General features: G+C 50.0%; 14 protein-coding genes across 14 annotated transcripts; 7 read left to right on the top strand and 7 right to left on the bottom strand.

Moving 5' to 3' along the window:
- Positions 1–1,597: 1,597 nt before the first annotated feature.
- EDB91DRAFT_1242666 (Pex12 amino terminal region-domain-containing protein) lies at positions 1,598–2,880 on the bottom strand (the record flags this gene model as incomplete). The annotated part of the gene is made up of 6 exons (XM_041322215.1): positions 1,598–1,960; positions 2,009–2,185; positions 2,235–2,357; positions 2,409–2,554; positions 2,611–2,719; positions 2,767–2,880. The coding sequence occupies 6 exons, from the start codon at positions 2,878–2,880 to the stop codon at positions 1,598–1,600; spliced, it is 1,032 nt and encodes a 343-aa protein (XP_041183026.1).
- A 669-nt stretch (positions 2,881–3,549) lies between these two features.
- EDB91DRAFT_1044229 (uncharacterized protein) lies at positions 3,550–4,378 on the top strand (the record flags this gene model as incomplete). Its single annotated transcript, XM_041313111.1, has 4 exons — positions 3,550–3,964; positions 4,020–4,039; positions 4,096–4,161; positions 4,214–4,378. 4 exons carry the CDS (start codon positions 3,550–3,552, stop codon positions 4,376–4,378), a joined length of 666 nt encoding a protein of 221 aa, XP_041183025.1.
- Positions 4,379–4,471: 93 nt separating this feature from the next.
- On the bottom strand, positions 4,472–5,276 carry EDB91DRAFT_412459 (uncharacterized protein). The gene is made up of 5 exons (XM_041327180.1): positions 5,168–5,276; positions 5,005–5,117; positions 4,904–4,956; positions 4,667–4,852; positions 4,472–4,615 (listed from the first exon to the last, which is right to left on the bottom strand). Exons 1-5 carry the CDS (start codon positions 5,210–5,212, stop codon positions 4,566–4,568), a joined length of 447 nt encoding a protein of 148 aa, XP_041183024.1. The 5' UTR covers positions 5,213–5,276; the 3' UTR covers positions 4,472–4,565.
- A 32-nt stretch (positions 5,277–5,308) lies between these two features.
- Positions 5,309–8,115, top strand: EDB91DRAFT_412217 (uncharacterized protein). Its single transcript, XM_041327178.1, has 7 exons — positions 5,309–5,443; positions 5,492–5,551; positions 5,603–5,740; positions 5,791–5,829; positions 5,891–5,959; positions 6,025–6,399; positions 6,449–8,115. The coding sequence occupies exons 1-7, from the start codon at positions 5,404–5,406 to the stop codon at positions 7,873–7,875; spliced, it is 2,148 nt and encodes a 715-aa protein (XP_041183023.1). The 5' UTR covers positions 5,309–5,403; the 3' UTR covers positions 7,876–8,115.
- EDB91DRAFT_412233 (EF Tu GTP binding domain-containing protein) lies at positions 7,993–10,200 on the top strand. The gene is made up of 10 exons (XM_041327179.1): positions 7,993–8,202; positions 8,257–8,385; positions 8,441–8,606; positions 8,655–8,919; positions 8,974–9,172; positions 9,222–9,395; positions 9,451–9,650; positions 9,698–9,798; positions 9,854–10,017; positions 10,070–10,200. Exons 1-10 carry the CDS (start codon positions 8,109–8,111, stop codon positions 10,093–10,095), a joined length of 1,518 nt encoding a protein of 505 aa, XP_041183022.1. The 5' UTR covers positions 7,993–8,108; the 3' UTR covers positions 10,096–10,200.
- Positions 10,108–12,029, bottom strand: EDB91DRAFT_1099341 (uncharacterized protein). The gene is made up of 4 exons (XM_041317128.1): positions 11,906–12,029; positions 11,808–11,883; positions 11,164–11,754; positions 10,108–11,102 (listed from the first exon to the last, which is right to left on the bottom strand). Exons 1-4 carry the CDS (start codon positions 11,935–11,937, stop codon positions 10,305–10,307), a joined length of 1,497 nt encoding a protein of 498 aa, XP_041183021.1. The 5' UTR covers positions 11,938–12,029; the 3' UTR covers positions 10,108–10,304.
- Positions 12,030–15,900, bottom strand: EDB91DRAFT_1099336 (uncharacterized protein). Its single transcript, XM_041317127.1, is given in 5 exon segments — positions 12,030–12,596; positions 12,651–12,935; positions 12,984–13,891; positions 13,986–13,987; positions 13,999–15,900. 5 exon segments carry the CDS (start codon positions 15,828–15,830, stop codon positions 12,150–12,152), a joined length of 3,474 nt encoding a protein of 1,157 aa, XP_041183020.1. The 5' UTR covers positions 15,831–15,900; the 3' UTR covers positions 12,030–12,149.
- Positions 15,901–16,378: 478 nt separating this feature from the next.
- On the top strand, positions 16,379–17,044 carry EDB91DRAFT_412177 (uncharacterized protein). The gene is made up of 2 exons (XM_041327177.1): positions 16,379–16,636; positions 16,685–17,044. The coding sequence occupies exons 1-2, from the start codon at positions 16,459–16,461 to the stop codon at positions 16,885–16,887; spliced, it is 381 nt and encodes a 126-aa protein (XP_041183019.1). The 5' UTR covers positions 16,379–16,458; the 3' UTR covers positions 16,888–17,044.
- Positions 17,045–17,303: 259 nt separating this feature from the next.
- On the bottom strand, positions 17,304–17,962 carry EDB91DRAFT_1044124 (uncharacterized protein; the record flags this gene model as incomplete). The annotated part of the gene is made up of 4 exons (XM_041313105.1): positions 17,304–17,420; positions 17,469–17,561; positions 17,615–17,732; positions 17,793–17,962. 4 exons carry the CDS (start codon positions 17,960–17,962, stop codon positions 17,304–17,306), a joined length of 498 nt encoding a protein of 165 aa, XP_041183018.1.
- Positions 17,963–18,171: 209 nt separating this feature from the next.
- On the top strand, positions 18,172–21,819 carry EDB91DRAFT_411973 (Mechanosensitive ion channel-domain-containing protein). Its single transcript, XM_041327176.1, has 12 exons — positions 18,172–18,907; positions 18,963–19,386; positions 19,440–19,515; positions 19,564–20,168; positions 20,234–20,655; positions 20,710–20,744; positions 20,799–20,836; positions 20,887–20,954; positions 21,007–21,028; positions 21,081–21,274; positions 21,333–21,341; positions 21,397–21,819. Exons 1-12 carry the CDS (start codon positions 18,381–18,383, stop codon positions 21,734–21,736), a joined length of 2,760 nt encoding a protein of 919 aa, XP_041183017.1. The 5' UTR covers positions 18,172–18,380; the 3' UTR covers positions 21,737–21,819.
- Positions 21,820–23,220: 1,401 nt separating this feature from the next.
- On the bottom strand, positions 23,221–24,135 carry EDB91DRAFT_1099303 (uncharacterized protein). Its single transcript, XM_041317126.1, has 4 exons — positions 23,772–24,135; positions 23,632–23,720; positions 23,525–23,581; positions 23,221–23,459 (listed from the first exon to the last, which is right to left on the bottom strand). The coding sequence occupies exons 1-2, from the start codon at positions 23,913–23,915 to the stop codon at positions 23,637–23,639; spliced, it is 228 nt and encodes a 75-aa protein (XP_041183016.1). The 5' UTR covers positions 23,916–24,135; the 3' UTR covers positions 23,221–23,459; positions 23,525–23,581; positions 23,632–23,636.
- Positions 24,136–24,154: 19 nt separating this feature from the next.
- EDB91DRAFT_1194371 (nucleophile aminohydrolase) lies at positions 24,155–25,430 on the top strand. The gene is made up of 6 exons (XM_041320567.1): positions 24,155–24,292; positions 24,345–24,491; positions 24,544–24,647; positions 24,698–24,786; positions 24,839–25,039; positions 25,093–25,430. The coding sequence occupies exons 1-6, from the start codon at positions 24,290–24,292 to the stop codon at positions 25,368–25,370; spliced, it is 822 nt and encodes a 273-aa protein (XP_041183015.1). The 5' UTR covers positions 24,155–24,289; the 3' UTR covers positions 25,371–25,430.
- EDB91DRAFT_1215024 (electron transfer protein 1) lies at positions 25,431–27,273 on the bottom strand. Its single transcript, XM_041320809.1, has 4 exons — positions 26,674–27,273; positions 26,129–26,619; positions 25,894–26,081; positions 25,431–25,843 (listed from the first exon to the last, which is right to left on the bottom strand). The coding sequence occupies exons 1-4, from the start codon at positions 27,171–27,173 to the stop codon at positions 25,535–25,537; spliced, it is 1,488 nt and encodes a 495-aa protein (XP_041183014.1). The 5' UTR covers positions 27,174–27,273; the 3' UTR covers positions 25,431–25,534.
- A 19-nt stretch (positions 27,274–27,292) lies between these two features.
- On the top strand, positions 27,293–27,673 carry EDB91DRAFT_1043215 (bola-like protein; the record flags this gene model as incomplete). Its single annotated transcript, XM_041313049.1, has 2 exons — positions 27,293–27,458; positions 27,525–27,673. The coding sequence occupies 2 exons, from the start codon at positions 27,293–27,295 to the stop codon at positions 27,671–27,673; spliced, it is 315 nt and encodes a 104-aa protein (XP_041183013.1).
- Positions 27,674–27,684: the final 11 nt, after the last annotated feature.

Below are 27,684 nucleotides of genomic sequence, written 5' to 3'. Positions count from 1 at the left end.
ACGATGAGCTCACCATATCTCACTTGTTACTTGTATTATGTTCGCAGCAATCTATGCAGTGGTTCGAAACTTAAAATAGTATATTGTGAGGCACGAGGAGTGGAGTGGAATGTTATATTGATCAAATGAGCCTAAAAAAAACTAGAGGGACATGATTTGCAGTCCTGGATGTACAGTCCTGAGATGGGCGAAAAGATGTATTCATGATTCATGAAGTATCTAGACTCAATAAAATGTGTGTCTCGGAAGTTAGGATGAGCACAAGAAAATGCCTGAGAATGTATATGGTAAGTGCCGGCGAGGCGAGCACGCTGCCAGAACGGTTGCCGCGAACTTTGTGGCTGCTGGCATTGGGACTGTAAACCCGAGCGGAGTTGGGACCGTCAATTTCTCGACCCGAAGCTGCAGCCGTCAGAATTTCGCGGAGAACCGCACGCTTTGTGCGCGTGGGATCAGCACGTTCGGACTGGAAAATTGACGGTCCTCAGGTGAGAAACTTGCAGTCCTTTCGAATCCCGCTCGGCAACGCTTACCAGGACTCCGCACTCTCTGTAACGCGATCGCACCGCAAGAAACGCTTCGGAAGCTCAACGAAACTACATTTTTGACCGCTCTACCTACGCCGACCGTCCCCAGAATTTTCCGTCCACAGCTCGTCCCAGACGCGACTCCTTCGAACCACCACCTCCGCCAGACGTGCCTCCTCCGCTTTTGGCAATGCTTAGGTAATCTAGTGCAGGACCATTTCCCCTTGATCAGCTAAGATTAGTATGTACTGCCAAGATATGGGGACCAAGTTGTATGGAGAATGAAGGTCCTTTGCATTGTCGACTGTTCAAAACAAGACGGTTGTCACTGATGAACGTTGACGGGCCAAAGGAGGTCGCCGGCGACTGGTGGGCTCTGCAGGATGCATCGTTTTACTAAACGAGGATGTTCAATCATTGTCGTCGAGGGTTTTTGAGCACCTTTCATGGCATTATTTCGATCTTCGTCTTTTTTCTTAAATTTTCTGTTATCATGTCTGTATGCACACGTTTGGTTTGATGTTTGTAGTGGTGTAGTTCCTGTAGGCTAGCACACTAGAGGTACGATGGTGTTCCCCCAACTTCACAGTTGCGTTATGCGAGTAACTTGTTACGCACGGCATCAGGATTTACTCTCGGTAAGATCAAGACACTGTCACATTCGAAGATTCAAGTGAGGACCAGATGAACAATGCGTATCTTTGGGAAATGCAGCAGCCCGACCTCATGCGTGCACGTCATACGCTAGACGATAGGTGTAAATGTAAAATGTTGATGAGATGTTGGGCAAGTTTACCATGGTTGTGCCGTGAAATTGAGCTAAAGCCCCACGCGCCTCAGTGACCAAGAAAGCTCGACAAATTCAAGATGTGGTAGGAACGTTCCTCGCATAATCCCCACTCCCTGCCAAGCGCATGAACTACCGATCACAGGAAAAATCCTGAAATTAGTAGATAAAAAGTACCCGACTCCAGGGAATACCATGAGGCAGCTATACTAAGACCTTCCTGAGCTGCCACGCCTTCGCGGGCAGGAGCGTTATCGGGCAATTACCGTGTTGCTCGACATGATCAGTGCGCGCAGCGGTAGCAGAATACGTAACCAGATGGTAACGCTGTTGCGTTGTTGATAGGTTCTTTGCAGAGCGGGCAATGTCCGTATTTCGTGCTGTCAATAGAGATCCCTGCAGGATGCGGTGGGAGTATTTGAGGTGGAGGGATGGCCGGACCTAGAGGGGATATAGATAGTGACCGCGCTGGGGAGCCGGGGGAGTACCACCACTCCAGAAATTTGATGAAGAAGATGGCTGTAGGTAAGAGAAGAGTCAAGGAGTCGAGCAATAATTGCGGTGACCGCAGCAGGAGCCTTCGGACTATAGCTAAAAACCCGCCCTTTGGGGGGGAGATGGCATGTTGTTTCCCTTGCTGTGCGAGCTGCCCAGATTGTGAGTGCAATGTGACTGACTAAAATGTAAAGCTTACAAAATCGTCCATATTGAGTCTGCGTAGATCGACTCCTATCCAAGCTAGCCATGGGCGGTAGAATGGCGTGCGGTCGAATAAATAGGATATGTTGTGGGCGAGAAGCCACACTTCAAATCCGGTGTTGAACCATGGGTATAGTGTTTTGAAATTTCTGCGTAGGACACCTGTGATACTCTGGGAATAGCCGTTAAGCAAAGCGCTATCGTGGAACAGTGCTGCTCACCTCGTCCGTGAGACCTCGTATATGTCTTTCACTGGCTCCATCCTCCAGGATATCAGAATCAATGCCTCCACCGAGCGTCTCGTAGTAGTCCTGCCCTTTCGCTCGTAGATAAGGCACAGCAATCTGCATTGAGGGGATGTGAGGAAGTGTCTGGTTACCATCAAGAACCCTTACCAGGAAAAATAGCGACCGCCAAATCTCGCGATTCCTGAGCTTCTCCCCAGCTGGTATTCCACCGACAGCAGCTGTTGCTCGTTCGGTTGTTATCCAAGGCTTTCTACGTCTCTTCAGACCGTAAAAATTCTCAGAAAATGATGCGTCTAGTAAATGGCATACTTGAGTTTCCCGTGTCAGCTTGTCAGATCAAAGTACCCACTGTGTTTGCGGAGATAATGACGTTCGACAAAAAGCATGATGAACGCATAGAACTCTTCATGACGGTTGACTATACGAATCAGATGGCGAGGGTAGCGTTGAGCGAATACCTGGCAGGCGTGAGTTGAGCAGTTCTCTGGAGATTCTGAGGACTTACTGCGAGTACATACTTTAGAGCAGGTTGAAGCAAGTCACGGAGCTGCTCTTGAGCAACCAATTCGAACAAGGAAGGCTTGAGCGGATCTCCGCCTACGTCGTTGAAGAACTCCATGCATGTACCAGAGTGACCGACTCGTTTGTACGATGATGGGATGCAGCTACTGGCTAAATACAGGTTTCACGTGGTGTCCTTGGTCATAACCGTTCTAGTCAGTGTACATTTCCATCGCAAATGCAAATGATCGCATCACCATCGAACATCAATGTTAATGTTGTCCATGTCTTTCACGATCGGATAGAAGGTCCCAGAGGAGCCTCGTTGAACGTTGATGCGGCAAGAGCATATCATCGTATGCCTCAGAACTTGATGATCCCGGTCTGTTTAACTAAAGACAATCCAGTGACTCCAGGTACTAAGGCAGCCTTGTAATGCCAACGTCCATCCTCTGTCGAAGAAGGTCGTGAAGTTTGAACAGCTCTATAATATTAATGTGATATACTGGCTTCCTTCAATCTGTCTTTGCAATGAGTCCATTGTTTTTACGGTATACGGTCCCGCACGAGCAGAATTCAATGAAATACGTGCTGAATGTTGAGAGTTCTATTGTCTGTCGCGTAATTGCCTCCCTTCTTATCGCCAGCTACTGGTCAAATATTATTGGTACTGTGTCGAATTCGAACAAGTCTTCCTCCCAACCCACTGGGAGTCAGTCCGCGGGGTAAATAGTGCCTCTTATTCTCCAATTTTCTGACTCTCCATTGTACTTTTTTTCCCATTCTCATGTTCACCTCCTTCCACGCAATGATACCCTCAGACGCTGAACTTGCCTCTCAAGCACTGACTGAGGAGGGCAATTATCGTTTTCCATCATTCTCGGCCTCTGACGCGGTCACGCTTGGTTTGTCTCTACGCAAGCGCTTTCGTGCGTCATCTCGACATTCAAAGGGCAAAGGACTCGTCATCTCTATACAAACTATCGCGGGTCATACCTTATTTTCGTGTACCGTGGGCGACCTTGGGCATCCAGCCGGTGTTGGGGATGTTAGTCTGAATAGCTGGACGAGTGTGGAGGGCATGGTTGGAGTTGTGAGGCAGACTGGCCATTCAAGCTATTATGTCGAGAAAAGCATGAGCGCGATGGGCAAGTCCGCAAAGCAGATGGGGATACAAGGGGATCATATTGTTCACGGAGGAGGTGAATACTTTTTCTGTACTTCTGAAACGTTAAATTCATATTTGCTTCCGCGCAGCGTTCCCGATCTGGTTGGACGTCAGTACATATCTTCCCCGTCTGCGAGTTTGAAGGGCTGATAATATTCTGTACAGAATGCCCATTGTTGTCCTATTGCTGTTGTTGCTTGCTACTCAGGTTCAAGTCAAGAAGACCACCACGTACGTCCTCTTCCAGAACTCAGTCAATCAACATTCACACAAAGACCATCAGCTTGTTGTCACAACTGTCCGGGATTATCTACACAAAATCAACAAATCCGGAATGTCAGCCTCTTCCGCTCTCGGGACTGAAATGCCTCTCCCGTCTGTACCGAACAGGGAGAGCACGGTAAGCTCATATCAGCGAGTCCAAGTTCGCCAGTTCATTAGCGAGTAAAGGCATGGCTTGCAGATCCGTCACACAACGCGCTTGGCCTGAGAAGGCGGTCGGAATCACCATTTGACCATCATGACGAATGATATACGGATGAATGTAACATATATTATCGGGGAGAGTGAGGGGTGGCGTGTAATAGATACCAATAAGACGGGCGGATGGTCATGGAATAACATGCATGCTGCATCTACTCATGGGTCTCATGCGAGGGGGCCTGCCTGATGACTCGGATGGTTTCTACTCGAAGAGTAAGCCATGCAGAGTTGAAGTAAGAGCAAAGCAACATACCGTGTCTAAGGAATATCTGTCTTTGACCCTGCGGCGAAGATGAGTCTGCGCTTGGATCCGGGTCACGAAGCTCAAAGTTTGCCTCGACGTATACTTGGGCCCCTTTCTGGAGAGTGCGCAAGTAGTTGGTCTGACCGGGATTAAAGCAAATGATGTTGTGCCATGTCGTTCCAGCCTCTTGACGGCCTGCAGAAAGAGTTTGTATGCTGCTAATGCATGAAAACCAGATTCACTCACTGCCATCAGGGTTAGGAGGTGGTGGGGGGTAGTTGGTGGTTGCTACGGCATAGCTAAAATAGACTCAGAGGAAGGTCTTGAACAGAGCATAGAGAACCCACGAAACATATTCTTTGTCGCTCTTGGTGGTACGAACCTCAGGGTCTTTGCCTAGTCGTCCAATGAGGATGAGCTTGGAGACGTCGTACGAACGCGTCGAAGTTGTTGAGAAAGCCTTAAAAAATCTATCAGCGCAAAAGCAATCTTAAAGGCGTATCAACCTACACGACGCGGCGCGCGAGCAAAAGCGTGACGAGCAGAGGAAAGCATAATTCTCGTCTTTCGAATCGCGTTCTAGTAAAAGAGTCTCGGTTTTCTGTCACGGTAATACAGGTATTTTATTTGTTCTTGCTTGGCGAGCCGCCTATTGAACCAAGGACTCGGATCATAGATTTATCATTCATAACTCGATATCCTTGTCAAATCTCTATATCTCTGTATCTCCATCTGTAATCTTTATCATGTCCAGACATAGGCTTGTACGAAATATGAACATCCATGGTATGCATGAACTATCCTGATGGTCCGGTTAATACATTATACCGACAGATGAAATGGATGACGATGCATTGTCCGACGGAGGAGACGAGTTGACTCCAGAGCAACATGGTGAGTGCACAAACATCTGTTCTTATACTGCATGTTGAGTACCTAATGTAGCTCAAATGACGTCCGGTCTCGAACAAATCAGGGAGATCATCGGAGACGAAGCAGTCTCAGGCCTCGACGACAATGTCATCAAGGACATTCTATGGGACGAGTACTTTAACATAGAGAGCACTTTATCTTTGTTGTATGGTGCGTATCAAATCGACCTAGTTAGCCTCCGATTGACGTACTCTTGACAGAGGAACAAGACCGAAGAGCATCAGCCAAAAATCGCAAAGGTAAGTTCCAACGTGACTTCTTATTAGTAAATAGTCTTGCATTCGCTTTTCCACCATGTTGTTGTTACCCCCCGTTTTGGATCCCGTTTATGGAACCGGCTACGCCGTAGACGAGACGAGGAACAGGAAGGTGCATGTCATCTCCACAATCCCCTGCGTCAACCTTCGTACAGTCAAGAGCTCAATGTGTTTTAGGGCGACCGGTCAGCAATGACATGCTACCATCCGAGGGCGCGGAGGGTGGTTATGATGGACCGCAATACGTGGCTGGACCAACGGGATACGAATATTATGACGGTGACTTGGACCGACCTCGGGTTCCCCTCATAGTGTTGGCACAGCAAGGGCAACATGAGGTCTACTATCCCGAGGACTATCCAGAAGAGGTTGACTCGGATGATATACCGTTGGGGGTCTTGTCACGCGGCTCAAGGCTCAGCACCATTACGGAGATTACCGAGAGGACTGAACCCTCCCGCCACTGGCCTTCAAAACAGCAACTCGTAGCTTTGAATAACCCACGTGCATCAACGATCACTGATACCACGTCATCATACGGACAAGTTATTGGTGCGTGTTATAAGCAAAGGTTCGACTGATATGACTGAAACCAGGACAGATACTCAGGAGCGCAGTCCTGTGGCAGCGGAATATCCTGAGACGCCAATGGACCCAAACTTCATTCCTCCATCCCCATCTCCCTCTGCAGTCCGACGTCTTTCAAACTACGAAGCCGCGCCATCACTTGCTACATCACAATCACAATCAGATGTGCAAACAGAGCCGCTTCCAACAGAGCGCGCAACTTCGCGTGCAAAATCATCCAACGTTCCTATGCCACCCATGGATACTCTTCCCGAGATATCTGATTTCCAGTCGAAGGCGAGCGAAAAACCGCTCCCTCCTAAGCCTCCAGCTAGCACTAAAACCTCGAAATTATCCATGCTTGCGAGTTCCCGTGCAAGCACGAGGACTTCTCGCTCATCTGATTTGGACACGACTTCGATACTCACATACTCCGCTTTGCGACCCACCGCTGAAAGTCGCCTGTCACTCGCAACCACTGATGCCACTACAAAACCACCACGTACTGAGAAAACACTTCCTTCTGTGAAAGCTCCGTCCACTACCACTTCTTCCATGTCTTTGCATGTCAAACAGGCCATCAAGACAGCTTTGGAGCTAGAAGCTCATGATCGTGAAAGAGCTGCCAGAATTTCGCCAAAGAGCGAGAGGAATACGATGTCTAGAGCTTCGTCAGTTTCTACTGTCAAGCCAATTATGCCACATTCGCCACCTCGGGCCGACATTACTCCAAACTTGCCAATTGTGCGCCCAGAGCCTGAGGCAAAGGCTCGCCCTCAGTCCAAGCTCGCAGCGCTTGCCCAAGCAAAAGCCAGCGCTAATACTAGCCTCAAGCCGAAGCTTGCAAAACCACCGCCTAGTTCACCTCCGAAGGAGCTTCCTAAACCTCATACACAATATTTCACGCCAATCGCAAATGGAGCTACAGCTACGACTGCCATAACCACGTCCTATCAGTCGCTCCAAAGTCTTTCCATGCCACAGACTCAGGAGTCTGCTCCATTAGTCCAGATGCCTGCTGCCGAGCCCAAGCAGTCCAAACTGGCGCTGAAAGTCAAGAAAGCGAGTGAAAAACCGCTGCCTGCACCTACTGACCATGATGCCCGTGTTATCATAACGTCTCCTTTGTTCCTGCCAAAGCCAACTAACCCTCGTGCGTCACCCTCGGCATTCGCTTCTTTACTTCTCGATGATCCTCTAACACCCCCATCTCCCGAAGACAAGGACACGCATACGATTCACAAGTATGGAAGGGAGGTACCGCAACTTGTGAAGGTGTACGAGGCTCCCCATTCTCAGAGCCGCTCCAGCCTCGGTCTCTCCCAGCGACACAAATCCTCTCGCCCAAGGGCTGTACCACCGGAGATGAAAGTACCCTTGGGATTTGCTTTTGACGTTCCAAGTCCTGACGATATCGTGTTTAACGCTCGTCGAGGAACTTCTCTTGCGCAGAGACGGTGAACAAGCTCGCTTGTTCCCAGCCTCGTTTTTTGTTGTATTTTTCTACTTGCATTTTTATTCATCCATTTCTCTGGAGGACTCTTGTTTGTTGTAGAATTACGGGCTCTAATGGAACTTTTTTGCTGATTGTTACTTCAGCCGCGAAGGAACGCGAGAAGGCGGAGAAAGCGGCGCAGAAGAAGGCAGCGCAAACGCCTTCTTCGTCAGGCTATACCACGCCAGTTTCTCAGGCCATGTCTCCTGTGAATACGCCGGGCGGTAGGGCCTCAAAGAAGTCTGGTACGGGTGCGAAGAAGTCGGGAGTGATGACTCCTCGCGGTACGGGAGGTTTGGATGCACGACTGCTCGACATGGCCGCATTAAATTTGTTGCCAAAGGAAGAAGAGGCACCAGCCGATGAGCCCCCTCCGAAAATAGCACTGGAGCGTGGCAAGCTGTTGCAGGAAGTTCGCAAAGTCCTTGAAGGGCAAGGAGCGGGTGACAAGAAGGCTGTTAGCTTGGTCGTGATTGGTACTGAGTCTTGTTGGCATTTTCCAGGTGAATTGTTGTTGATTTGGAATGACAGGACATGTCGATGCTGGAAAGTCGACGCTTATGGGTCGTCTGCTCTATGATCTGGGGAGAGTTGACGAAAAGACCCGCATTGCTAACGAGAGAGGCAGCAGTAAAGCGGGAAAGAGTAGCTTCAGCTGGGCATGGGAATTAGATGGGACCATCGAAGAACGGGAGAGGTCTGCATTTCTCTGTTTTATCAAGTGCACGTACCGACTGATCGCCAGAGGAATCACGATGGATATTGCGTTGCAATCTTTGTCGACCTCTCATCGACAAGTCACCATTCTTGATGCGCCTGGACACAAGGATTTTATCCCGAACATGATATCTGGAGCTGCGCAAGCCGATTGCGCGCTGCTTGTAGTCGATGCCAACACTGGGGAGTTTGAGGCAGGTTTCGACCGTGGCGGTCAGACTCGTGAACATGTACTACTGGTTCGGAGCCTCGGTGTATCGCAGGTGATTGTGGCTGTCAATAAATTGGATCAGGTTTGTTTCGGGCTCTACCAATTCTGCGTCTTGCTATCGCTGACATGGTCGCAGATTAATTGGGATCAGAGTCGGTTTGAAGAAATATGTGGGTTGTTACGGGCCTTCCTCGTTCAGTCTGGGTTTCCCTCGTCGAAAACGAGTTTTGTTCCAGTAAGCGCCATGCAAGGCGTCAACCTCGTCGACCGCACCGATCCCGATGCTTCGGCACTGTCTAAATGGTACAAAGGTCCTACGCTGGTTGACTTGCTCGGTAAGCCATTTCACACCGTACTTGTATCGATATGTTCAATTATACCCAGATAAATTGGAGCCACCAACTCGCGAAATCGCCTCCCCACTGAGGTTGCCGATCTCTAACGTCTTCAAGGGACAAAGTTCCGGGACGGGCGTAACCGGTCGTATATGCGGTGGCGTTGTGCAAGTCGGAGAACGTCTTCGAGTACTCCCGGGAGACGAATCTGCAATCGTAAGACGTGAGTTCTACGATCTGTTGGTACTGTTGTGAGAATGTTGTTGACCAATGTGCAGTTATCGACGTCGAGGAACAGAGTGTGCCTTGGGCAGCAGCGGGAACTAATGCGACACTGTACCTGACTTCCATTGATCCCATCCATCTGAACATCGGAAGTGTTCTGTGCCCGCCATCGGACATTGTCCCATTAGCCACAGTCTTTACAGCTCGAATCATAGTATTCGATGTCCAGCTCCCAATCATCACCGGTGCATCAGTACGTTGTCTAAGCTTCCTCGTATGCATCTCATAACCCCAGGATAGATCGAGCTCTTCCATCACTCACGAGACGTACCTGCCACGATATCAAAGTTGATAGCTACCTTGGACAGAGCTTCTGGGGTAGTGACGAAGAAGAATCCTCGGTGCGCTTCATGCCTTTTTCTTGCCAGGGCTGATGCCTAATTCTGTGTGCTCAAGGGTGCTGACCAAGGGTACCTCCGCTGAGGTGGAGATTAGCCTGCGTGCTGGGACTCTATCGGGTCCTGCACTCAGCGCTCGCCCTATTCCATTGGAGCCATTCTCGGTGAACAAAGACATGGGGAGAATTCTCGTTCGACGGGGAGGCGAGACGATTAGCGCAGGTAAGCCCTCGACCTCGAGTCCTAGCCTTCAAAGTTCTCAACACTTTAGCAGGTATTATTCTGGACATCATCTCATGAAATCAAGACAACATCGCAATAGAAACGCATATATAGTGCCAACACTTATGTACAACAGTCAAATGAATCCACAATTAGAGTAAAAGAATCCAACTAAGAGGTATCGCAATAAGATCGCGTGATGTTGAAAGATACGAGAAATTGTCTACATCGTAGAAGGCCGTGAAAGTGTGAAGGTGTGACGAATGATGAAGACACAGTAAGAGCATCTACTTCTTTTTCTCCCTGTGAAAGAAAAATTCCTTCAATCTGGCAAAGAGTGACCGTCGCTTCTTTTTCTTGCTTGCAGTGCTGAACTTGGATGACGATTTCACGGGTGTGTCGGTGGAAGTGGAAGAAGGGGGTGGGACATCCTTTAAATCTTTGGTATCACTGTTTAGCCCTGGAGTAGAGGGCATTGACGAAGGATCAGCTGCGGGGGTGTCTTGAGGCTTGGGCGTCGGCAAGGACGACTCATTGTCGGGTGTGGAGGTCTCAGCGCCGGCAGCGGGTGTCTCGGCGCCGGCAGCGGGTGTCTCGGCTGTCTCCAAGAGGTCTGGATTGACGTCAATCTCAGGCGTTGTGGGATTCACAACCGCGTCTGAAGGACGTGCAATTGCATCCGCAAGCAATTCTCCATTCTCCTTCTCGGCTGCCTGTGCTTCTGAATTCTCCTCCTTAACAGGTTCGTCGTTCTCTCCAGCTTGGGTTTCCTGTATGACAGGAGGTGCTTGTTTCGACAGAAGTATAGGAGAGTGCGTTGAAGGTTCGGGAACAGAACTTGTGGCATCTGATGGATGGGGGGCCGAAGAACCGCTTGCATCAATTTCACCTTCTGGTAAGGCTGATGCAGTTTCGTTCAACGTGTCGTCGTTGACAGGCAAGATAAGGATAGGGACGACGGGCGCGATTTGCGGCGCGGTCTTGGCAATTTCAGGGGAGGGAACTCCCTGAGTGCTCTCGGGTGCTGATGTCTCGGTTACGGGGAGCCCAATGACCGAAGTAGTTGATGGTTGTTCGGTTGCATCCTGCACAGTGAAAGGAACAGAGGTCAGCGTTGGACATGAAGATATTGCTGTAGTGATTTACCGGAACGTGACCGTGCATGTGAAATATGGAGCCAATGCCCAAGGAAACATACTCTAGTGCGGTAGTGATTTCTTCGACAACGGTGGACACCGCGCTCGACGCAGTGTCCACAATTGCATGGAGTGCGTCAGCATCACCGCCGAACTCAGCAGTTTTAACTGCCTCGACGATAACGTCGGGAACGTAGGCCCCTGGTAGAACTTCCTTATCAGAAACGACTAGGTCTCCAACGGCGCTTGTGACATGGATGGTGAAGTCGGAATCACCACGTTGATCCGCTTCCAACACCTGCTGGGAGGTCTTGCCATACAACACCGGCTCTTCAGGCGATTTGGTGGATGAAGTCATGGAGTTGGGGATTTTGGGAGCGGTAGAGGTTGATGGGTGTTCTAATATCAAAGGAACGGGTTTAGAAGGCGTAAAAAGAACGTTATTAAGGTTCCCGGCGCTATCTAACTCTGTTGGGCGGTCATCACGGGTGATCCATTTTCCGTCCACGATGAACTTGTAGGGAATCTTTTCACTCCAGGGGACCTTAACATTACCCACGAAGCCAGATGCGCCCTTGGGCAGGTGCATCGAGCGGGACCACTACCAAAATCCAAAATTAAGCCTGCGACGAATTTGGGTAGGAACTGACGTACGTGGTCAAACGAGCCAGTCAAAATCACATCTGAAGCATCAGCCATAGGGCCTGCGAGACAACGGTGAACACAAGTGCTAGTCAGTTTTGGCTGCATACCATGAAAATTCAGCCTCATGCAAGTCGTCCATGGCGTCCAATTGAGATGGTGGAGGAAGGGAGAGTACAGCCTACAGAAACCCCTGCCGTAACTGACCTCATGTTCGCAATGATTCAAGGCCGATCCGGTAGAGTGTCACGCTTCGTGACAATATATGAACGCGCCCATGTCACATCATTAAACCTTGGGCCGATAAGTACAAAATGAATACGGAATAGCCCCAAAGCGAACGGCCATATCTAATCACCGGCTCCCCTTCTTGTCCGCTCTCCACTCCTTGAACATCCCGTCAAGACTCTTGTATAATAGGTGGGATGGCAAACATCGAATTATTTCGCCCATCTTCTCCTCGGCCTCTGCCTTCCCCTTCTCACCAGAAGCCTTCCTCGCAAAGTCCACTGACATATGGAACAAGGCTAGCACTGCTAACGACACGTGCGTCTGTTGGGCACCGTGCGACGAGGACTGCGAAAGAGCTGTCAAAAGTGGCCCTGACACGCTCGGAGCTGAAATCGCAGGTGTAGATTGGGAAAAGGGGGTGGCTCGCTCGCCCCGGACTAGCCTGAGAAGGATCTCCAGCATGTTATCTACCTCGGTCAAATGCGTCTTCACAAAACGCTGTCGCTCTGTGGGAACACCGACGGGGGAGTTGATAGCCCATCCGTCCAGCACGGTCCAGATCGTCGGAGCCTTCGAGACAAAATAGTCAGGGTCGAGACTCCTGTCAAGATAGTGAGAACGAACTGGATCGGGATCTACTACTGCGATCTTTTTCTCCCACCCATCGGCAGCATCGCCTGCTACCCAGAACATTCTTCCGAACATGCTCTTCAGCCACTCCTGAACATCTCCCGATTTAACCCACTTAGGTTCCGACAATGGGCGCTCAGTATCAAGATGGACGATTAAACTGATCTTTGAAGGCAGCGTAGCCTTCGAGAAGGAAGGAAGAGTCTCATCAGCGCCGGATGCGTCAGATAGCGTTGGTAATGGTGAATATGATTTTGTCGCATCAGAAAGTCCCTCAATCTACAATCATGTTAGAGAACAGAAGAGCATACAAATAAACATTCTTACCACAACGCCCTTGAGGCCGTCGTCGCTACCTTTCTCGAGGGATATGTGAACTTCAATTCGACCCTCAGATCTGTAGACCTTCAAGTGCTCGACCACTTCCGCGTCCACGACCAAACGCCTGCTGCCGGCAGCGTACGATATTGACAGGCGGTTTGCGGATGGCACTCGACCACCCTTCGAGACTGCCGTGCTCACTTGAGACTGCGACGGTTCACCATACGTTGAACCGGAAGAGGTCGATAGCAAGGTGTTTGAAGTAGGAGACGCAGGTGGTTCAGGAAGATGCTCTTGATCCCCCACATCGGTGGAACCTTTGGCATGTACAGCGACTTCGTGCTCCATTGGAATATCGCCAGTAAGCTCTAAGACAACTTGCTCTTCCGAGTATGTGCCAACACCCAGATCCTCGTCGTGAATTGTCGATGCGAGTGACGCCTCTGCTTGAAGGGGTTTCGACCCAGAAGGCTGCGCGTTGGATACCTGCGTATCAGGATACCCAGCATGATCAGCAGACTGTTTCTCGCTATGAGGCATATCAGACTGAACAACAGGAGAATCATGACCAGTAGAACTCGTGTCAAAGGAAGCACTCAAAGAAGTAGCATGAGAAGGATCAGCTAGAATAGCCGATGAATCAAAGAGCCTATCAACATTTTCATCGCCAACAGGCTGGGTGGCTGACGAAGTATCGCCACCCTCTTCAGGCGCAGAAACCAAAATGTCCAAGTTCGGCTGTGTAGCGGCAGCACTACCATGGAATGCATCAAGGTCAACAGCAACAACATCTGAGGACGCTGATGGCTTGGATCCTTCAGCATTCGGGACAGCGTTGTCCCCAGTATGTGAGCCATCAGACTGCTCATGAACACCTCCTGAAGAGGTAATTCCGTCCATGTCAGTACTATGGGGGCCTTTAAGATATACGTTAGTTTGTAAAGCCTTGAGCCACGAATGGACGCTCCCCCCAAGCTTGAAAGCATCCACCCAAAGCGAAAAATAAGGAGGGTTCAACTCACCATTCCCAACACCATCCCCATTGAGAAAAGTATTCGTAGCAGGAACGAAATGGGGATCACTTGCAGCATGGCTCTCCTCTTCATCCACACCATCAACGGTAGTAGCTGCATCGGCATCGGCATCGGCGCCAAGATCGGCTTCATCCTCAGCGATAGCGGCCATGAGCCAATCGCCCTCACTTGCAGTTTCTGCCACGCTGGGCGCTGCGCTGCCGCGGCCCACTCCATCCATGTCAACACTGATATTATCGTCCATCTGGCTGCCGCGAGGAGGAGGCGGTCTTTCTCGACCTTCCTCTGCATCGCCATCATCATCCTCAAGCTTTTTGCGCTTGCCTTTGCGCGTGTCTGGAGGTGCAGTATATGAAGAATTATGCGGAATGGGATGCGAGTCATCGGGAGAAACAGGAGTGTGGAAATAAATGCGAATGCGAGATGGTGGAGGCGTGGTCAACGAGGACGACTGCTCCTGGTAGGATGCATCCGCCTTCGTATCTGCCGCGTCTGCTGTTGTTGCTGTGTCTGATTTTGTGGCACCAGTAAGCATGTCTTCATCCTTAGCTTCTTGTGAGGAATCCAAAAGAGAAGCAGCGACCTCTTTTTCTTCAGCCTTTATAGGCGAGGGAAGCACTCCCCACGTCCATCCAAGTTCAGGCATCTCGAGGCCCACAATTTTAAAGTCAGTGAGCGTGCGTCGATTTTCGTCCTTCTTACCGCTGCTTGCGAATTGCGATGCATCACGGTTTCCAAAATTTGTACTACCATCCTGACGACCTGCACGACCTGAAGCATGACCTTGTCCCCGTCCACGGAAAGCAGCACTGTTTTGATGGTGTTGATGTCCGGCATTGAACGACCCGCCTCCTCTGCGACCGTGAAAGTCCTTGCCGAAGCCGCCTCTCGAGCCGTGTCCACGCAGGGAATTTTGTTGACCAGCAGCGCCGCCTCGTCCGCTGCTATTATTCATGAACATGCTGCCGCCTCTGCCGCCGCGTTGTCCGGTCAAACCTCCCCGGTTTCCGCTCATGACGGCACCTCTTCCTCTGCCGGAGTTCATATTACCTCCTCTTCCTCCCATTCCACCTCGGTTACCACCTAGGGGCATCTGATTTGCACCAGGCTGCCCTTGACCCGGCCCTTGGTTCTGGGGATAAAGGCCAACACTTCCCGGGGGTGCAGGAGGAGGTTGAAACTGAGGTTGTGGAGGGGACGGACCAAGTTGTCGATTCTGACCGTGGTGTTGATTCGGGCCATCAAACCGTTGACGTTTGGCAGGGGGGAGATGTTGAGGTGGGGTGTGATGAAGACCATGGTTATGTCGAGGCTGCTGCTGCTGCTGGGGTGGTTGCTGTTGAGGAAAATATGATTGCGGGGGAGCCATTGTTTGGGTCGGATGCTGGTAAACAGGTTGCTGCTGCGCCACGATTGGCTGTTGGGGAGGTTGAGGAACATACGGTTGCTGATAGCCAACGGACGGTTGATACGGGTTGTACTGCTGCTGTGGCGGAGGTGGAGGAGGTTGTACCACGGGTGGTGGTGGCTGATATTGTTGTTGCTGAGGATGAGGATGTCTTTGCTGCCAGTGCATGCCCTGACCACCATAACCGTAGTTTGCATATAAAGCACTTTGTTCGGGAGGTGGTCTTGGTGGCTGCTGAGGAGGAGACCATGCTGGAGTATAAGCTGGAGTCGCCTGTTGTTGTTGTTGCTGCTGGGCTGCCGCCATCCAGTAGGCGGAATAATCTGGAGGTGCAGCAGGCGGTGGACCTGGAGGAAGTGGTGGTTGCGGCGGGTTGTACGTCGGTTGCGGTATAAAAGGATTTTTATTCATCCTGAAGCTACCGTCGTCACCGTCGTGGTCGATGATGAACAGCTTGTCGTCGTCGTCGTCGTCGTGACTGCTGCAGTCGACAACTTTGAAAATGCAACGAACACATTTAGGCTTACGTCAGCTACTATACCCGGCGCGGACAGCCTGAGTGCGCGGCGGACTCATGCCCACTGAGTGACTGTCCCTCGTGATCACTAAACCATATACTGTCCTCATCGCCAATCTAACCGACTTTTGTGATACCGGCAGTGAAGCTTTGAAGACGCATCGCATCGACCTTGCATATCTATTCGTACTATGCCTACTAAGTATCAGTGTCACGCTGTCTTTGCATGCGGGCATAGTGGTTTACTTGCTTGCTTGTAATCTGGCTGATACCTACATAAATATGTACACTATTTGCTAGTACATGTGCAGGCCGTAGTTGCTTAATTATATTTATGGGAGTTGCATACTGCAATCTGCATATGAGTCTGTTATCAAAGTGGCTGTGCCCCGACGAGATGAGGTCATCTCGGGACGCTTTTGGATCTTCCGCTCGTCCGAACCGCCAACAACTCAAACACTTTCACCCATCCTTATACAAGTAACAAAATGTTTTATAATATGCTCAGGACCTTATTCAAAAATGTCGTTGACTCATTATTGGTTTGTGGCTTGGGAGGAGAGTTTACGTGTACTGCATGTCACGGACATGCGTCCATTGGGTGATATCGCTCCCGGTCAGTCAGAAGGCACACGAGATATCTCATGGATCTGGAAGGCATCTGGTGCCTTGCACAACGACGATGCTGGCCTTCAAGACTGTGTGCTAACATTTTGTTTTGTTTTCTCTAACTCACACTATCATTCAGGCCTACACATTGAGTGGTGCAAAGCGCGAGCGCGCGCAGCATGCTGGTCAGCGGAAGTCTTGTTGTTGCTTCTTGAAGAAATGCGGAGAGTGATCGAGTTTTTCTGGTGGCAGTCACGCTGGTGGAAAGAACGAGGAGCTGCAGTTGTTCGGCCTATCATCAGGAGGGAGCTCTCGCCTATGCAGAACGACAGGCGTGCCTAAGGTTGGCGATGCGGCTAACCACTGTGGATCGACGTTCCAAAAATAGTAGCATCTCAACTTCTTCTAGGCGACTATGACGGCGATGACGATGATGACATAGCTACTGATGTATATATTGATGGCTCTCCGCCGGATGAAATCGAGAACTGATTCTGGTCTCCTTCTGGCCTTCTCAGATATCACAGGGATTTCATAGGGCATCGAGGGCGATGTATCACTATGTGAGCTGGACCTTGGTACAGGTCGTGCACGATGTATCAGGACAGGCCTGATGTTATTATTGCAGTGGTGGGGCTATATACCTAAGGCTGACAGACTCTCGCATTTATGTATCACTATTCTTGTGACAGTATGTGGTGGAGAAATCGGGGTTGATATAAATAAAAGAATTTTCTGTCCGTCAACGTCGTACTACTTCACGACGACCTTTCCTGACTTATACCAGCGGAGGCCCCTGAAGTGCTCGCGTTAAGACCGCCAGCCTTGGGAGGCGGGCTTGAGTGAAGCTGAGATAGTCTGTCGCTACGTTCACGCTGCAAACGATAAATGATTTGTGCATGTTGTGAATGTAGTTCACCTACATCATGATCGTGTTTATCCTTGGTGACCTGGTCGACCTGTTGTCGCACAGTCGTGACGTTTCGCTTGAGCTTATCTAACTGCCGTTGTTGGGTCTAGGAGATTTGAGCGTGAAGAAAAGGTCCGAGAGTGGAGGTGATATACACACCTGAAGGTCCGCCTGTGTAAGGTGAAGGCCAGCAACAGCTTGATCATGTTTGTGGGTAGCGGAATGGAGCGATTTAACGGTCTCCAGCTCCTGCTTCTCTAACTTCTTGACATGCTTTCTCTGCTTTCTCTACGGACTAAAGAATACTTGATATGTCAGAAGAGTAAATAGAATCCACGGGATTAAAAGCCTTGCCTTGGAAGCCTTGGCTTCTGATCTCTCCTGCTGGTGCATGGTCGTGAAGGCTGACTGCAACTTCTTTTCCTCAGCTTTGGCCTCTGTCGAGATTTTCTTCTCGAGCTTCTTGATAGACTCGGGATCTGTAGGGATTTCTGTAGGTGCGGACATGTTGGACAGGACGGTGTGTGGTGCAAGTAGTACTCAAGACTAGAAGAGCCCCTGTCTGAGACTGCCCAATTTGAATATCACACAATATTGTGCATGACAACGGAAAATCGCACAGACCAGATTACCTCTGCTGAGTCTACTCCACACAAGCTAGGCGCCCCAGCTGGCCATTACTGATTCTGTTCGCTTCCCGAAGAAGGTGGAGCAACTCATATCCATGCCCTATAAGCTTCTGATAGGCCAATAAGCACTCGTAACTCCCCGTCACATTGCACTCACCTTTTGCTCCCAAAGTCTCTAGTCGAGGAGCTGATCAACTGATTCCTATCAGTGCACGGCTGAGAAGACGTATATATCTGTCGGTAATTGCAGCCGACTGCCCTGTGACGTGAAGAAGCCGATACATACATATAACACGATGAGGGATAGACTCCATCCTCCACCTTCATTTGCGCCGCACGACCCTCTCTTTACTTCTGACGACAATAGCGAGGAGAACCATCTCGTGAATTCCACGCCTTCGTCCCTTTACCCACCTGATCAAAGCACAAGCACCTCCCAGCTGGTGCTGGACCGTTATCCATCACAAGAATCGATTGCATACCGTTCCCAGGCCAATCTGATGAGCAGCTACGAAAAGGATGTCGATTGGCGACAAAAAAGCAGACAGGAAAGTGGGAACTCTCATCCATCAGAGGCCGGCGCTGGTACCCAAACAGGGACTCAAAAGCCATCTGTCCATTACCACGAGGATGTAAATTCACCACCCGCTACTGGAAGTTACTTTAACGGCTTTCCTAAATCAGACTCACGTCAATCTTCAGAAGATGAAGATGAGGAAGATGAATTCGATTGGAGCGGGGACGAGGATCTCGACAATGAGGAAGCTAAGTTCGAGAAGAAAATGGGTGTAAAAATCAAGCCACGTAGCTGGGGCATTATCAGGTAGGTTTACAGAGCCTCAGACGTATCCCATCTTCGACCAACGAGAACATCACAGACTGGTTACTCTACTCTTCTCCTCACTCATTGGGTCCACTTTCCTGGCGGCGGTCCTGGCGACTCCCGCACTCCTTGTCCATTTCTTCTGGTACAAGCCGCACCCAACGGACTACAGGCACTATGTGGACATCAATATCGAGGCATGGCTCTTCTGGGCAGCAGCGAACGTCGTCATTTCTTGGGCTCTCGCAATGATCATTGACATCGTACCTGCTATCATACGTGTGGTAATTGCTGTCACATGGGGTCACGTCTCAGAAAGCGTCAAAACGAAGCTCGAGTTGTATGCCTCGATCAAGGATACTATCAAACCTCTATTCTATGCCGCGAGCGCCTGGCTCAGCTGGACCATCCTGTTCCAGAATATCTTCGCGCTGCACGACTCGTCCGGAGTCCAGAGTTATGCTTCGTACACGGATCGTGTGAGCATCATTCAATTTTTCCTCATCCTCCGACGCTCACCGCTCTCCATCAGGTTGCCCAAGTAATTGAATTCCTGTTCTTTTTTACACTAGTGATATGCATTCAAAGGATGCTCTCCCATGCTGTTGGTGAGGTCATCTGATTCATGTCGAAATCACAAGGCTCACGGTCCCCAGCATTCGCATTCCACAGGACTGCGTATAAGGAACGTCTGGACGAAGTCAGGAAAGCCCTTCAAGTGATAGAAAAGCTTCGCAACTACAAGCCCAAATCATCATCCCGTCACAAGTCCAACCACACCCCGATGTTTGCGACCCTCTCTGGGCTTATGCCATTCAGCGAAAAGGAACATTTCAATCTCCTCAGCAGCAGGCTGCGCTCGGAGAGCTCCGTGCCAAGCGAAAATGACGATGCGGATATGGAGGATGGGGCAGCAAAGGCGAAGAAGAGGAAGGGAAAGGGGAAACATAGGCAGCGCAACACGGCCACCTTTATAGCGTCAGAAGACCTCGAGTCCTATGGTACCACGCCAGAACCAGTTGGTTCTGTTGCCACCACACCAGCTACTCACTCCCCGGTCGATAAGCATACGACTCACAAATACCCACCTACCCCTGCTGGCCAGCGTTCTGTTTACCCGCATAATGATGACCCAACTATAGTCGTTCAAGCAGCGAAGGCATTCAAGACTGCTGTACTGCATGATGCCCGTAATATCAAGGGCGCCGATGATGAGCTTGAAGCGCTGGTCTTCAGCGTGGGCTCAGCACACGAAGCAAAGGTGGGAGCATTCGAATCAGCACTATGCGTGCACAATATTGACGCTAATGACGACTTGGACGCCAGCGTCTTGCCAGGGCGATATACAGGACTTTTAGAGATCGCCGACGTACCTACCTCGTGCCCTCAGACTTCTACCCCGCATTCGCTACGCGGGATGAGGCCAAGGAAGCTTTCCGCGTTTTCGACAAGGACAACAACGGTGACATATCGCGGCCTGAGATCAAGTCGGAGTTGCTTCGCGTGTACAAGGAACGTCGATTTCTGTCGCGCAGCATGCATGATGTTAGCGCTGCGCTCAAAACTCTCGATCAAATTTTGCTACTCTTCGCTCTCGTCATCTTGTTTTTCATCTCGTTGAGCATTTTCGGTGTCAATGTGACGCAGTCCTTGACGAGTGTATATTCCCTCGGTCTTGCAGTCAGCTTCATCTTCAAGAACTCCGCGAGCAACGTATTCGATGCCATCATGTTCTTGTTTGTAACTCAGTGAGTCCCGTGGCTGTATGCGCTTGAGTATCAGGATGACCCCCTCGTTCATAGTCCCTTTGACACTGGTGACCGATGCTTCATAGATAGTAAGCTATTGAGTCGCTAGCTGGGCATTCCTAACGTTGTATTGGAATCTTCAGATGAGAACCTAGTTGTTAAGAAGATGGGCTTGTTTGCGGTATGTGGGTTTCCAGGGATCCTTGGTCCTCCTCATACTTTCTTTACCAGACGGTATTTACTCGATCAGACGGTACTGAAACATATTACTTCAACAGTCAGCTCTTCACGAAGTTCATGTACGTATCCGAGCCTTCTTGTCCACAATATAATATCTGACAACGGCTGCAGCACGAACGTCCGCCGCAGTGACGTATGAGCCTCTTGCACATTCTCTTAATGCGTTGTACTGATCCCACTGGCAGAAAATGGCGGAGTCTTGTACAATCCAAGTTACTTGGCGCACGCCACAAGAAAAGCTGGACGCGCTTGAGCAAAGGCTGAACACATGGCTTTCCACTGAGGAGAACAGGTGGTTCCAGCCGACTACATCAGTCGTGTTGCAAAACATCAGTTACCAACGCTATCTGGAGTGTACTATTGGCATCTCACACAACTCGTACGTTTGTTTGTCATACAGCAGAAAAACGGAAGTTAATTATGTTTATCTCGTTCAGAACGTGGCAGTAAGTTCAGCAGAGAAGAGGGGTTGAGCAATGTTTTGTTGACGACTTCCTACAGAGACTGGAGCCTCCGGAATGCGCGCAGGACCGCCTTCCACGCTGCAGTTCAACATTACTGTCGGGAGCTAGGGATTACAGCGTATGAAGCACCCATGCCCATCGCATATGCAGACGCTGGCATGCAACGATACGATATTCCTCAAGAAGCAGTCGTCTCTGATGTTCGTTCTCCTGACAGCCCACATTCCCCGGATGCGGCTACAAAGAGCTTCCTTGGTTTCACACCTCCGCGAGATCAAAGCGTTCGTTTAGCACGACACTTGACCCGCATGCGCAGAAGCAAGAGTCGCAAAGCAGCTGTGCGGGGGGTGGGCGCGGACGGGGGTGGAAATGGCTGAGCTTTAATCTTCCTATATCTCGACCATGTAAAACGGTTTGTTCGGACACTTCTAAGTAAGAGTATTTAGTACTTTGCATCTTTGATCACGGACCATGGTGCTGTGGGTTTGATCTTGCGAGAACGTCCAGGAAACGGACACTCTGGGGGTACCTGTTTAATCATGTCAGCTGTGGTTCTCTCGCCCGCCAAACTGTAATCCCGCCTGGATCACGCAGGCGAGATCACAGTTTGGCGGGCGAGACTTGTCCTCTTGCCTTCTTCCCAACGTTCCTCCCGCCCCTCCCGCCCCCGGTGTCTTTTTTGCCCGCCCGCCGCTGATATCTGCCTGATCTTGGAATAGAGGATTTCTCAAACATCTGAATACATAGGATATGACTGGACTACTTACGGCGCAGTGTTGTAGTCTCGTTATAAGCTTGATCATAGAAGTCCTTTATGACATCACGACTCTTTCTGTCATAGGCGCTGCTTACTGGGCCTCAGGATGCATTTTTGGTCTGCACTGAGCCGCTAGGGTTTATCACGACCCCATTAGATGGTACAAAATCTTGGTCGAATTACGAAAGTTCCAGATCCAGAAACGGCACTCGAGATTTATGGCCCTGGGAGTAGCTCATGACTCGATGCGAGTGATAGGGGAGAAGTCGGATTCAACAGACTTGCTAGCTTCGATGTCCTCGAGAGTATCTAGGCGTGAAAGATAGGCATTGAGATTGATGATAATATTCGAGGTGATAAGATTCAGAATGACACTCAACTTCCATCCATCTATGGCGCAACTGGGGTAGTTTCAATTTCGTGGTGTGCCGGCTGTAGAGCTTCGATTATCGCGTGATGGGGGAATCTACCCGTGCCCAGTTCCAACGACGCGGTTCACAAAATCGATTAATCAGCACTTTTAACGCGTTGATCACATGCGACATACGCACCACTGCAAATCAACCGACATGGTATTAGTATACGCGACGGGGGATTTGGCCGTGCCAAGTTCCAGTGACGCGGGATCACATAAAGTGTTTCAAGCGACAGAACTAAGTCACGGTCGGACCGTCTGTATAACCGTTCATGAATTAAGGAAGATCTTAGGAACATGCGAGGAAGGATCAATTATGTTTACCGTAAGATAAGTTCTTCCTACATCGCCGTGAAGTTCTGCCAGAACAATCTGAATATTCAGGAATTAGCACCTAAAAGCAATCCGTTTTCCTACCGTTCTCTGATCCCACATCACATCCTTACAAACAATGCGTCGCTCCTTCGTGCTCGCCGTCATTGCTGCTTTGACAGCGTCAATATCTGCCATGCCCTTTGACATCCGCAGTGACGATGATAAATGTGCCGTATATTGCGCCTGGGTCAACTGCTGCCCTAAGCATATATGCGTGGCGGTCTCAAGTGATAACGAAGTGAGTATAAGTAGTTTGCGTCCTTGATTTAACCAATATGACTCACTGGCGTGGTAGGAGATCTGGGTATGTGCGAATCCGTCGTTGTGAGTGGCATGTCGCGACGGTGAACTACAGTGAGTCGTGTTCCTGCTTTCGCATCGGTGCAGTATGGTTGATGGCACGATGCATGATTTACTAGTAGTTTCTCGACGAGTTATTCAACGTGCTTGCTTCTGAACGAATTTCACTGCCGCTTGAGCAATGGAGATCTTGGAATAGAGGAAATCTAAAATACTGAGATACATGGCATATTACCGGAGTCCTTACGAGTCACTACGGATGACAATGATCGGACTTGTTATTGACTGCCTCGTCTGTGGAATGGCAATACCCCTCACCATCTGTCAGAGCGATCTCAATGGCAATGCAGGCAAGCCAATGGCTCGGGTAAGTCCCTGTTGAAATTTCTGTTGAGAAAACCCTGCGACGAGTCTCATCAACATACCTCGCCTAAGTCCTCATCTGAATCAGTCCGTCGGTCATGCCTAGCTCAATAAGCTGATCCATCCGCACGCTGCTTGAGATCGGTCCTTTCTAGGTCGATTTTACAGCAGAGTCGAATAGCCGTTTATTTCATGGACTTGCCGTCAAATCGTGCAAGGTACGAGTGTGTGAGCAGTTAATGCTGAGCGTTGAACCCTCGATCGTGATGGTCCCTCGCTGCGCACACATGTTATGTGCTAAGAACACCAGCCATAACAGAGCTGGGAATGGAGTCCCGACGTCCATGAAGCAGGCTGTTTGTTGACAGTAGAAGGTCGTGATCGTGGTGGTGGTCACGGTGGTTGTGGCTGACAGCGTTGAGGCTAATGTGTCACTGGGGTGTGCGGCGTCGCGTGCGTTAGGCGGAGAGGGCGGGCAAAAAGACACCGGGGGCAGGAGGGGCGGGAGGAACGTTGGGAAGAAGGCAAGTGACAGAGGTACCGCCAGAGTGTCCATTAGCCTGACTTTCTGGATTTTGCTACGATGGAAATAAACCCTAACCACAATGTGAATCCCGATATGGAACGTGACATCCGATATCCGACGCTTGACCTTGAACGCGTCACCTACAAACGACCGCGTAAAGCACCCAATATCAGTTCACTTCGTCTACCCCCATCATGGTACGTGCATGGCCTATACTCACCGGGATCTTATTGTTAAAAGATTCCCTAGTTTCGGAACACATACGACTCTGATAACACAGTCTTCTCGCCACAAGGTCGTCTTCACCAAGTTGAGTATGCACTAGAAGCCGTGAAGCAGGGATCGGCGGCAGTGGGCTTGCGATCAAAGACGCATGCTATTCTCCTTGCTCTTAAGGTCAGTGGACACTAATTGCCCCACGACGACTGTTCATAAGGGGTCCACGCAGCGTTCCACAGGCGAACTCGCTTCATACCAGCAAAAGATGTTCCGCATAGATGACCACGTTGGCATCGCTATCGCTGGTCTTACCTCAGATGCACGAGTACTCAGGTGCTTCTTGGCTTTCACAGTGTAACGAATGGATACTGACTTGACTGCAGCAACTTCATGCGACAGCAAGCAATGGGAGAACGTATGATGTTTAACAGACCTATGCCAGTGAATCGCCTCGTTTCTTCGATCGCTGATAGTACGTGCTCGAGAGGCTTGTGTTTAGGTGCCGCTCATTTTGTTGTTTCCAGAGGCACAGGTGAACACACAAGAGTATGGTCGCAGACCGTACGGTGTTGGTTTCCTCGTGATTGGTCAAGATCAATCAGGACCCCATCTTTTCGAGTTCTCGCCATCAGGAAATTCGTATGAGTATTACGCCATGTCGATCGGCGCTCGCAGTCAGAGCGCAAAAACCTACCTGGAGAAGCACTACGAAAGTTTCGCAGATTGTATGTGCCAAAATCAATCTCACACCGTCTTCATATCATTTACATCATTACAGGTAATCTTGAGGACCTCATTCGACATGGTCTCCATGCCCTCCGCGAGACCCTCCAACAGGACAAGGAGCTTAACGTGAATAACACGTCAGTAGGCATCATCGGACCCGAGGGTCGCCATGAAAAGCCCATTTCGCCACCAGGCAGCTTCCGTATCTTGGAGGGTGAGAAAGTAGAAGTATACCTTCAGAGTATGGAAAAGAAGGAGGAAGCACCCGCACCCGTACCCGATGCAGCATCAGCACCCGCTGCTGACGAGGATGTACAAATGTCAGGATAGACATAATATCAGTCACTTTTCTATTGATCAATCACAAAAGCTGAGGTTCGAAGATCCAACACTGTCAATGAGATGGACGGAAGTCATGGTTTGGTTCAGATGCAATACGAATAATGATAAGCGAGTGGTGATGTGCTGTTCTAAAATGTCTGGTTCAGCATGTCTTACATGCCAGAGCTCTTTGCCTGCATCCCAGCTTTCCTCCACATCTGTGCAGCTAAACCTGGCCTGCGCAACGAGACTAGTAAGTGCACCATCATGCTCATGAGAACAATGCTTCCCGCCTGATGAGCCGCTGCAATGGGTACAGGGACAAGGTATAATAATGTTGCGAGACCCAGAAGAACCTGAACATTTGCCATGGCAAAGGCTGCCGTAATGGATGTGCGAGCTAATGGTGGTAGAAGCGCACGGATGGCGGGTCGCCGACTGTAAGCGAAGAGCAGACAAGTGCTGAGATACGTAGTCATCGCCTGTGATCGAACGTTTAGAGGGATACAATATAGAAATGAACGAAACGTACGAGAACTCGATGATCGAACTGAACAGTAGTGGGATTCTCCAAGATATTTCGCCACCAGACATCAGATCCATCGGCATTCTTTGCGTAGGCGGATGAGAACAACTCGTCCAGGGGAGGTGCAAGTCGACCCCCCATAAGCGGAAATTCGTTGTATAGGAGACCAGCATCTAGCCCAGCCACGAACGCGCCTGCGAAGACTTTAATCATACTCAAATGAGAAATGAAATGAGCGAACCTGATAAAGCAGTCAGGAAGACTAGTGCAGTTAGCCCTTTGGATAGCCGAGAGAACCTCTTCACAACGGGATTTGAAAGCACGTCCCGCCAATTCATAGTGCTCGACCCGCTCCACGGGCCGCCGTTAGCGTATTTCCAATCTTTTATCACTGCTAGCCCTGTTCCAAGCATCCCTGCGTACAGCACTATAGCTGTGCCAAGATGAGCGGCCAACCTGTACTGAGAGACGCGCGGTACTGCGCCCGGCGTATCCATGATGGAGTCTTCCAGGCCTGATTTCACCATATACCATCCAAGGAAACCCTGTACACCGATGAGCAGTGCCATGCCCGTCAATTGAACAGGCATCGATGTAGTGAGCTTCTTCCGTAGACCAAAGTAAACCAGAGGGACCACGAATGTGATGCCAATAAGACGCCCTAGTACACGGTGACCCCATTCCATGTAGAAAATGTTCTTGAATTCATCGAGGGTGATAGAATGGTTGAGGCTGTAGTGCGATTACGATGATGACCCAAGGAAAAAGGATAAAGAGGATACTCACAGTTTAAATTCAGGGGTAGCCTTATACTTCTCAAATTCAGCGTTCCAGTCCTCCACATTCATAGGTGGAATGATGCCCGTGGTGGGCTTCCATTCTGTGATGCTCAAACCTGATTCGGTGAGGCGCGTTACTCCTCCCACCACTATCACCGCAAAAACCATCAGTGATGAGAACAAGAGCCAGCCCCCAACTGCGGGCGGAGCAAGCACGGGTAATTGTGATGTCTGTGCAGCAGCATGAAACGCGTTCGCAGAGAAGAATCGGGGCTCAAGAGAATGAAGGACGGTTGGCTTTCGCTGCGCGGCGACTGAATAACATCTTCGGTAGAGTGATGAGAACCGGAGAGGTGTACTGGTAACTTCAGAAGCAATGCATGACCTAGGCACTGTTCTTCTGGAGAAGTTGACTAGAGGATATGACACAGTCGAAAATGTGCGGCAAGCTCGTAAACCAAGATGAGCCGTTGGGCGCAGCAAAGCGTTTACGAAGCTCAGCTGCATAGGTTCCCTAAAGCCCAACGCTTGGACTGGTCAATGCAATATTCTATGTTGCGTGGTACTCACCTGAACATTTTGCACAGCCACATTATGATCCCTTCACTTCCGTTCACACCACCACCATGTTAACCTTAAGGAGGGGACTGGCCGCGTCACGAGCCCTTCGGAGGTTTTCAACCAAGCCCCATCTGACTCCGCCAGCAAACCTTTCTGAGGGAGAAAAGTTGATATTTAATAAATTGACCGACAAGTTTTCGCCAACTGAGCTTGCCGTGCAGGACATTTCAGGTAGGACTCTTTTGCTGCTCACGCATAGCCCACGATCTGACCTGATTGATGCTTAAAAAATCTCAGGAGGCTGCGGCGACTTTTATGCCATTCAAATAGCAAGTGAGGCATTTAAAGGCCTTTCAACCTTGAACCAACATCGACTTGTGACACGAGTACTGAAACAAGAAATTGAAGGAATCCATGGGTTGCAGGTCAGGCGTCGATGTAGTTAACACAGAAGCTT

Source organism: Suillus paluster (genome assembly GCF_016628075.1).
Source record: "Suillus paluster strain FC165 chromosome Unknown EDB91scaffold_3, whole genome shotgun sequence".
NCBI lineage: Eukaryota > Fungi > Basidiomycota > Agaricomycetes > Boletales > Suillaceae > Suillus > Suillus paluster.
The sequence above is the reverse complement of the archived record's forward strand: the minus strand, read 5'-3'. Positions and strand labels throughout refer to the sequence as shown.

Excerpts from the sequence above, each read along its gene's own strand:
- EDB91DRAFT_412459 (XM_041327180.1), bottom strand. The coding sequence starts at position 5,212 with ATGCTTTCCTCTGCTCGTCACGCTTTTGCTCGCGCGCCGCGTCGT. Across the intron at positions 5,118-5,167 it reads TTGCTCGCGCGCCGCGTCGT|GCTTTCTCAACAACTTCGAC; the intron begins GTAGGTTGATAC and ends AGATTTTTTAAG. Across the intron at positions 4,616-4,666 it reads ACAGATATTCCTTAGACACG|AAACCATCCGAGTCATCAGG; the intron begins GTATGTTGCTTT and ends CTCTTCGAGTAG.
- EDB91DRAFT_412217 (XM_041327178.1), top strand. The coding sequence starts at position 5,404 with ATGTCCAGACATAGGCTTGTACGAAATATGAACATCCATG. Across the intron at positions 5,552-5,602 it reads GTTGACTCCAGAGCAACATG|CTCAAATGACGTCCGGTCTC; the intron begins GTGAGTGCACAA and ends TACCTAATGTAG. Across the intron at positions 5,741-5,790 it reads CACTTTATCTTTGTTGTATG|AGGAACAAGACCGAAGAGCA; the intron begins GTGCGTATCAAA and ends TACTCTTGACAG.
- EDB91DRAFT_412233 (XM_041327179.1), top strand. The coding sequence starts at position 8,109 with ATGTCTCCTGTGAATACGCCGGGCGGTAGGGCCTCAAAGAAGTCTGGT. Across the intron at positions 8,607-8,654 it reads ACCATCGAAGAACGGGAGAG|AGGAATCACGATGGATATTG; the intron begins GTCTGCATTTCT and ends ACTGATCGCCAG. Across the intron at positions 9,799-9,853 it reads GTGACGAAGAAGAATCCTCG|GGTGCTGACCAAGGGTACCT; the intron begins GTGCGCTTCATG and ends TGTGTGCTCAAG.
- EDB91DRAFT_1099341 (XM_041317128.1), bottom strand. The coding sequence starts at position 11,937 with ATGGACGACTTGCATGAGGCTGAATTTTCATG. Across the intron at positions 11,755-11,807 it reads TGACTGGCTCGTTTGACCAC|TGGTCCCGCTCGATGCACCT; the intron begins GTACGTCAGTTC and ends GGATTTTGGTAG. Across the intron at positions 11,103-11,163 it reads ACATGCACGGTCACGTTCCG|GATGCAACCGAACAACCATC; the intron begins GTAAATCACTAC and ends TTCACTGTGCAG.
- EDB91DRAFT_1099336 (XM_041317127.1), bottom strand. The coding sequence starts at position 15,830 with ATGAATAAAAATCCTTTTATACCGCAACCGACGTACAACCCGCCGCAA. Across the intron at positions 12,936-12,983 it reads ACGGCCTCAAGGGCGTTGTG|ATTGAGGGACTTTCTGATGC; the intron begins GTAAGAATGTTT and ends ACATGATTGTAG. Across the intron at positions 12,597-12,650 it reads CAGTAGTAGATCCCGATCCA|GCTCCGACGATCTGGACCGT; the intron begins GTTCGTTCTCAC and ends TTTGTCTCGAAG.
- EDB91DRAFT_412177 (XM_041327177.1), top strand. The coding sequence starts at position 16,459 with ATGTCGTTGACTCATTATTGGTTTGTGGCTTGGGAGGAGAGTTTACGT. Across the intron at positions 16,637-16,684 it reads CGATGCTGGCCTTCAAGACT|GCCTACACATTGAGTGGTGC; the intron begins GTGTGCTAACAT and ends ACTATCATTCAG.
- EDB91DRAFT_411973 (XM_041327176.1), top strand. The coding sequence starts at position 18,381 with ATGAGGGATAGACTCCATCCTCCACCTTCATTTGCGCCGCACGACCCT. Across the intron at positions 19,387-19,439 it reads ATGCTTCGTACACGGATCGT|GTTGCCCAAGTAATTGAATT; the intron begins GTGAGCATCATT and ends GCTCTCCATCAG. Across the intron at positions 19,516-19,563 it reads GATGCTCTCCCATGCTGTTG|CATTCGCATTCCACAGGACT; the intron begins GTGAGGTCATCT and ends CACGGTCCCCAG.
- EDB91DRAFT_1099303 (XM_041317126.1), bottom strand. The coding sequence starts at position 23,915 with ATGGACGTCGGGACTCCATTCCCAGCTCTGTTATGGCTGGTGTTCTTA. Across the intron at positions 23,721-23,771 it reads GTACCTTGCACGATTTGACG|AAAGGACCGATCTCAAGCAG; the intron begins GCAAGTCCATGA and ends AAATCGACCTAG.
- EDB91DRAFT_1194371 (XM_041320567.1), top strand. Across the intron at positions 24,492-24,543 it reads CTATTCTCCTTGCTCTTAAG|CGTTCCACAGGCGAACTCGC; the intron begins GTCAGTGGACAC and ends GGGTCCACGCAG. Across the intron at positions 24,787-24,838 it reads CGTTTCTTCGATCGCTGATA|AGGCACAGGTGAACACACAA; the intron begins GTACGTGCTCGA and ends TGTTGTTTCCAG.
- EDB91DRAFT_1215024 (XM_041320809.1), bottom strand. The coding sequence starts at position 27,173 with ATGCAGCTGAGCTTCGTAAACGCTTTGCTGCGCCCAACGGCTCATCTT. Across the intron at positions 26,082-26,128 it reads CTTCCTGACTGCTTTATCAG|GCGCGTTCGTGGCTGGGCTA; the intron begins GTTCGCTCATTT and ends AAGTCTTCGCAG. Across the intron at positions 25,844-25,893 it reads AGTTCGATCATCGAGTTCTC|GCGATGACTACGTATCTCAG; the intron begins GTACGTTTCGTT and ends GTTCGATCACAG.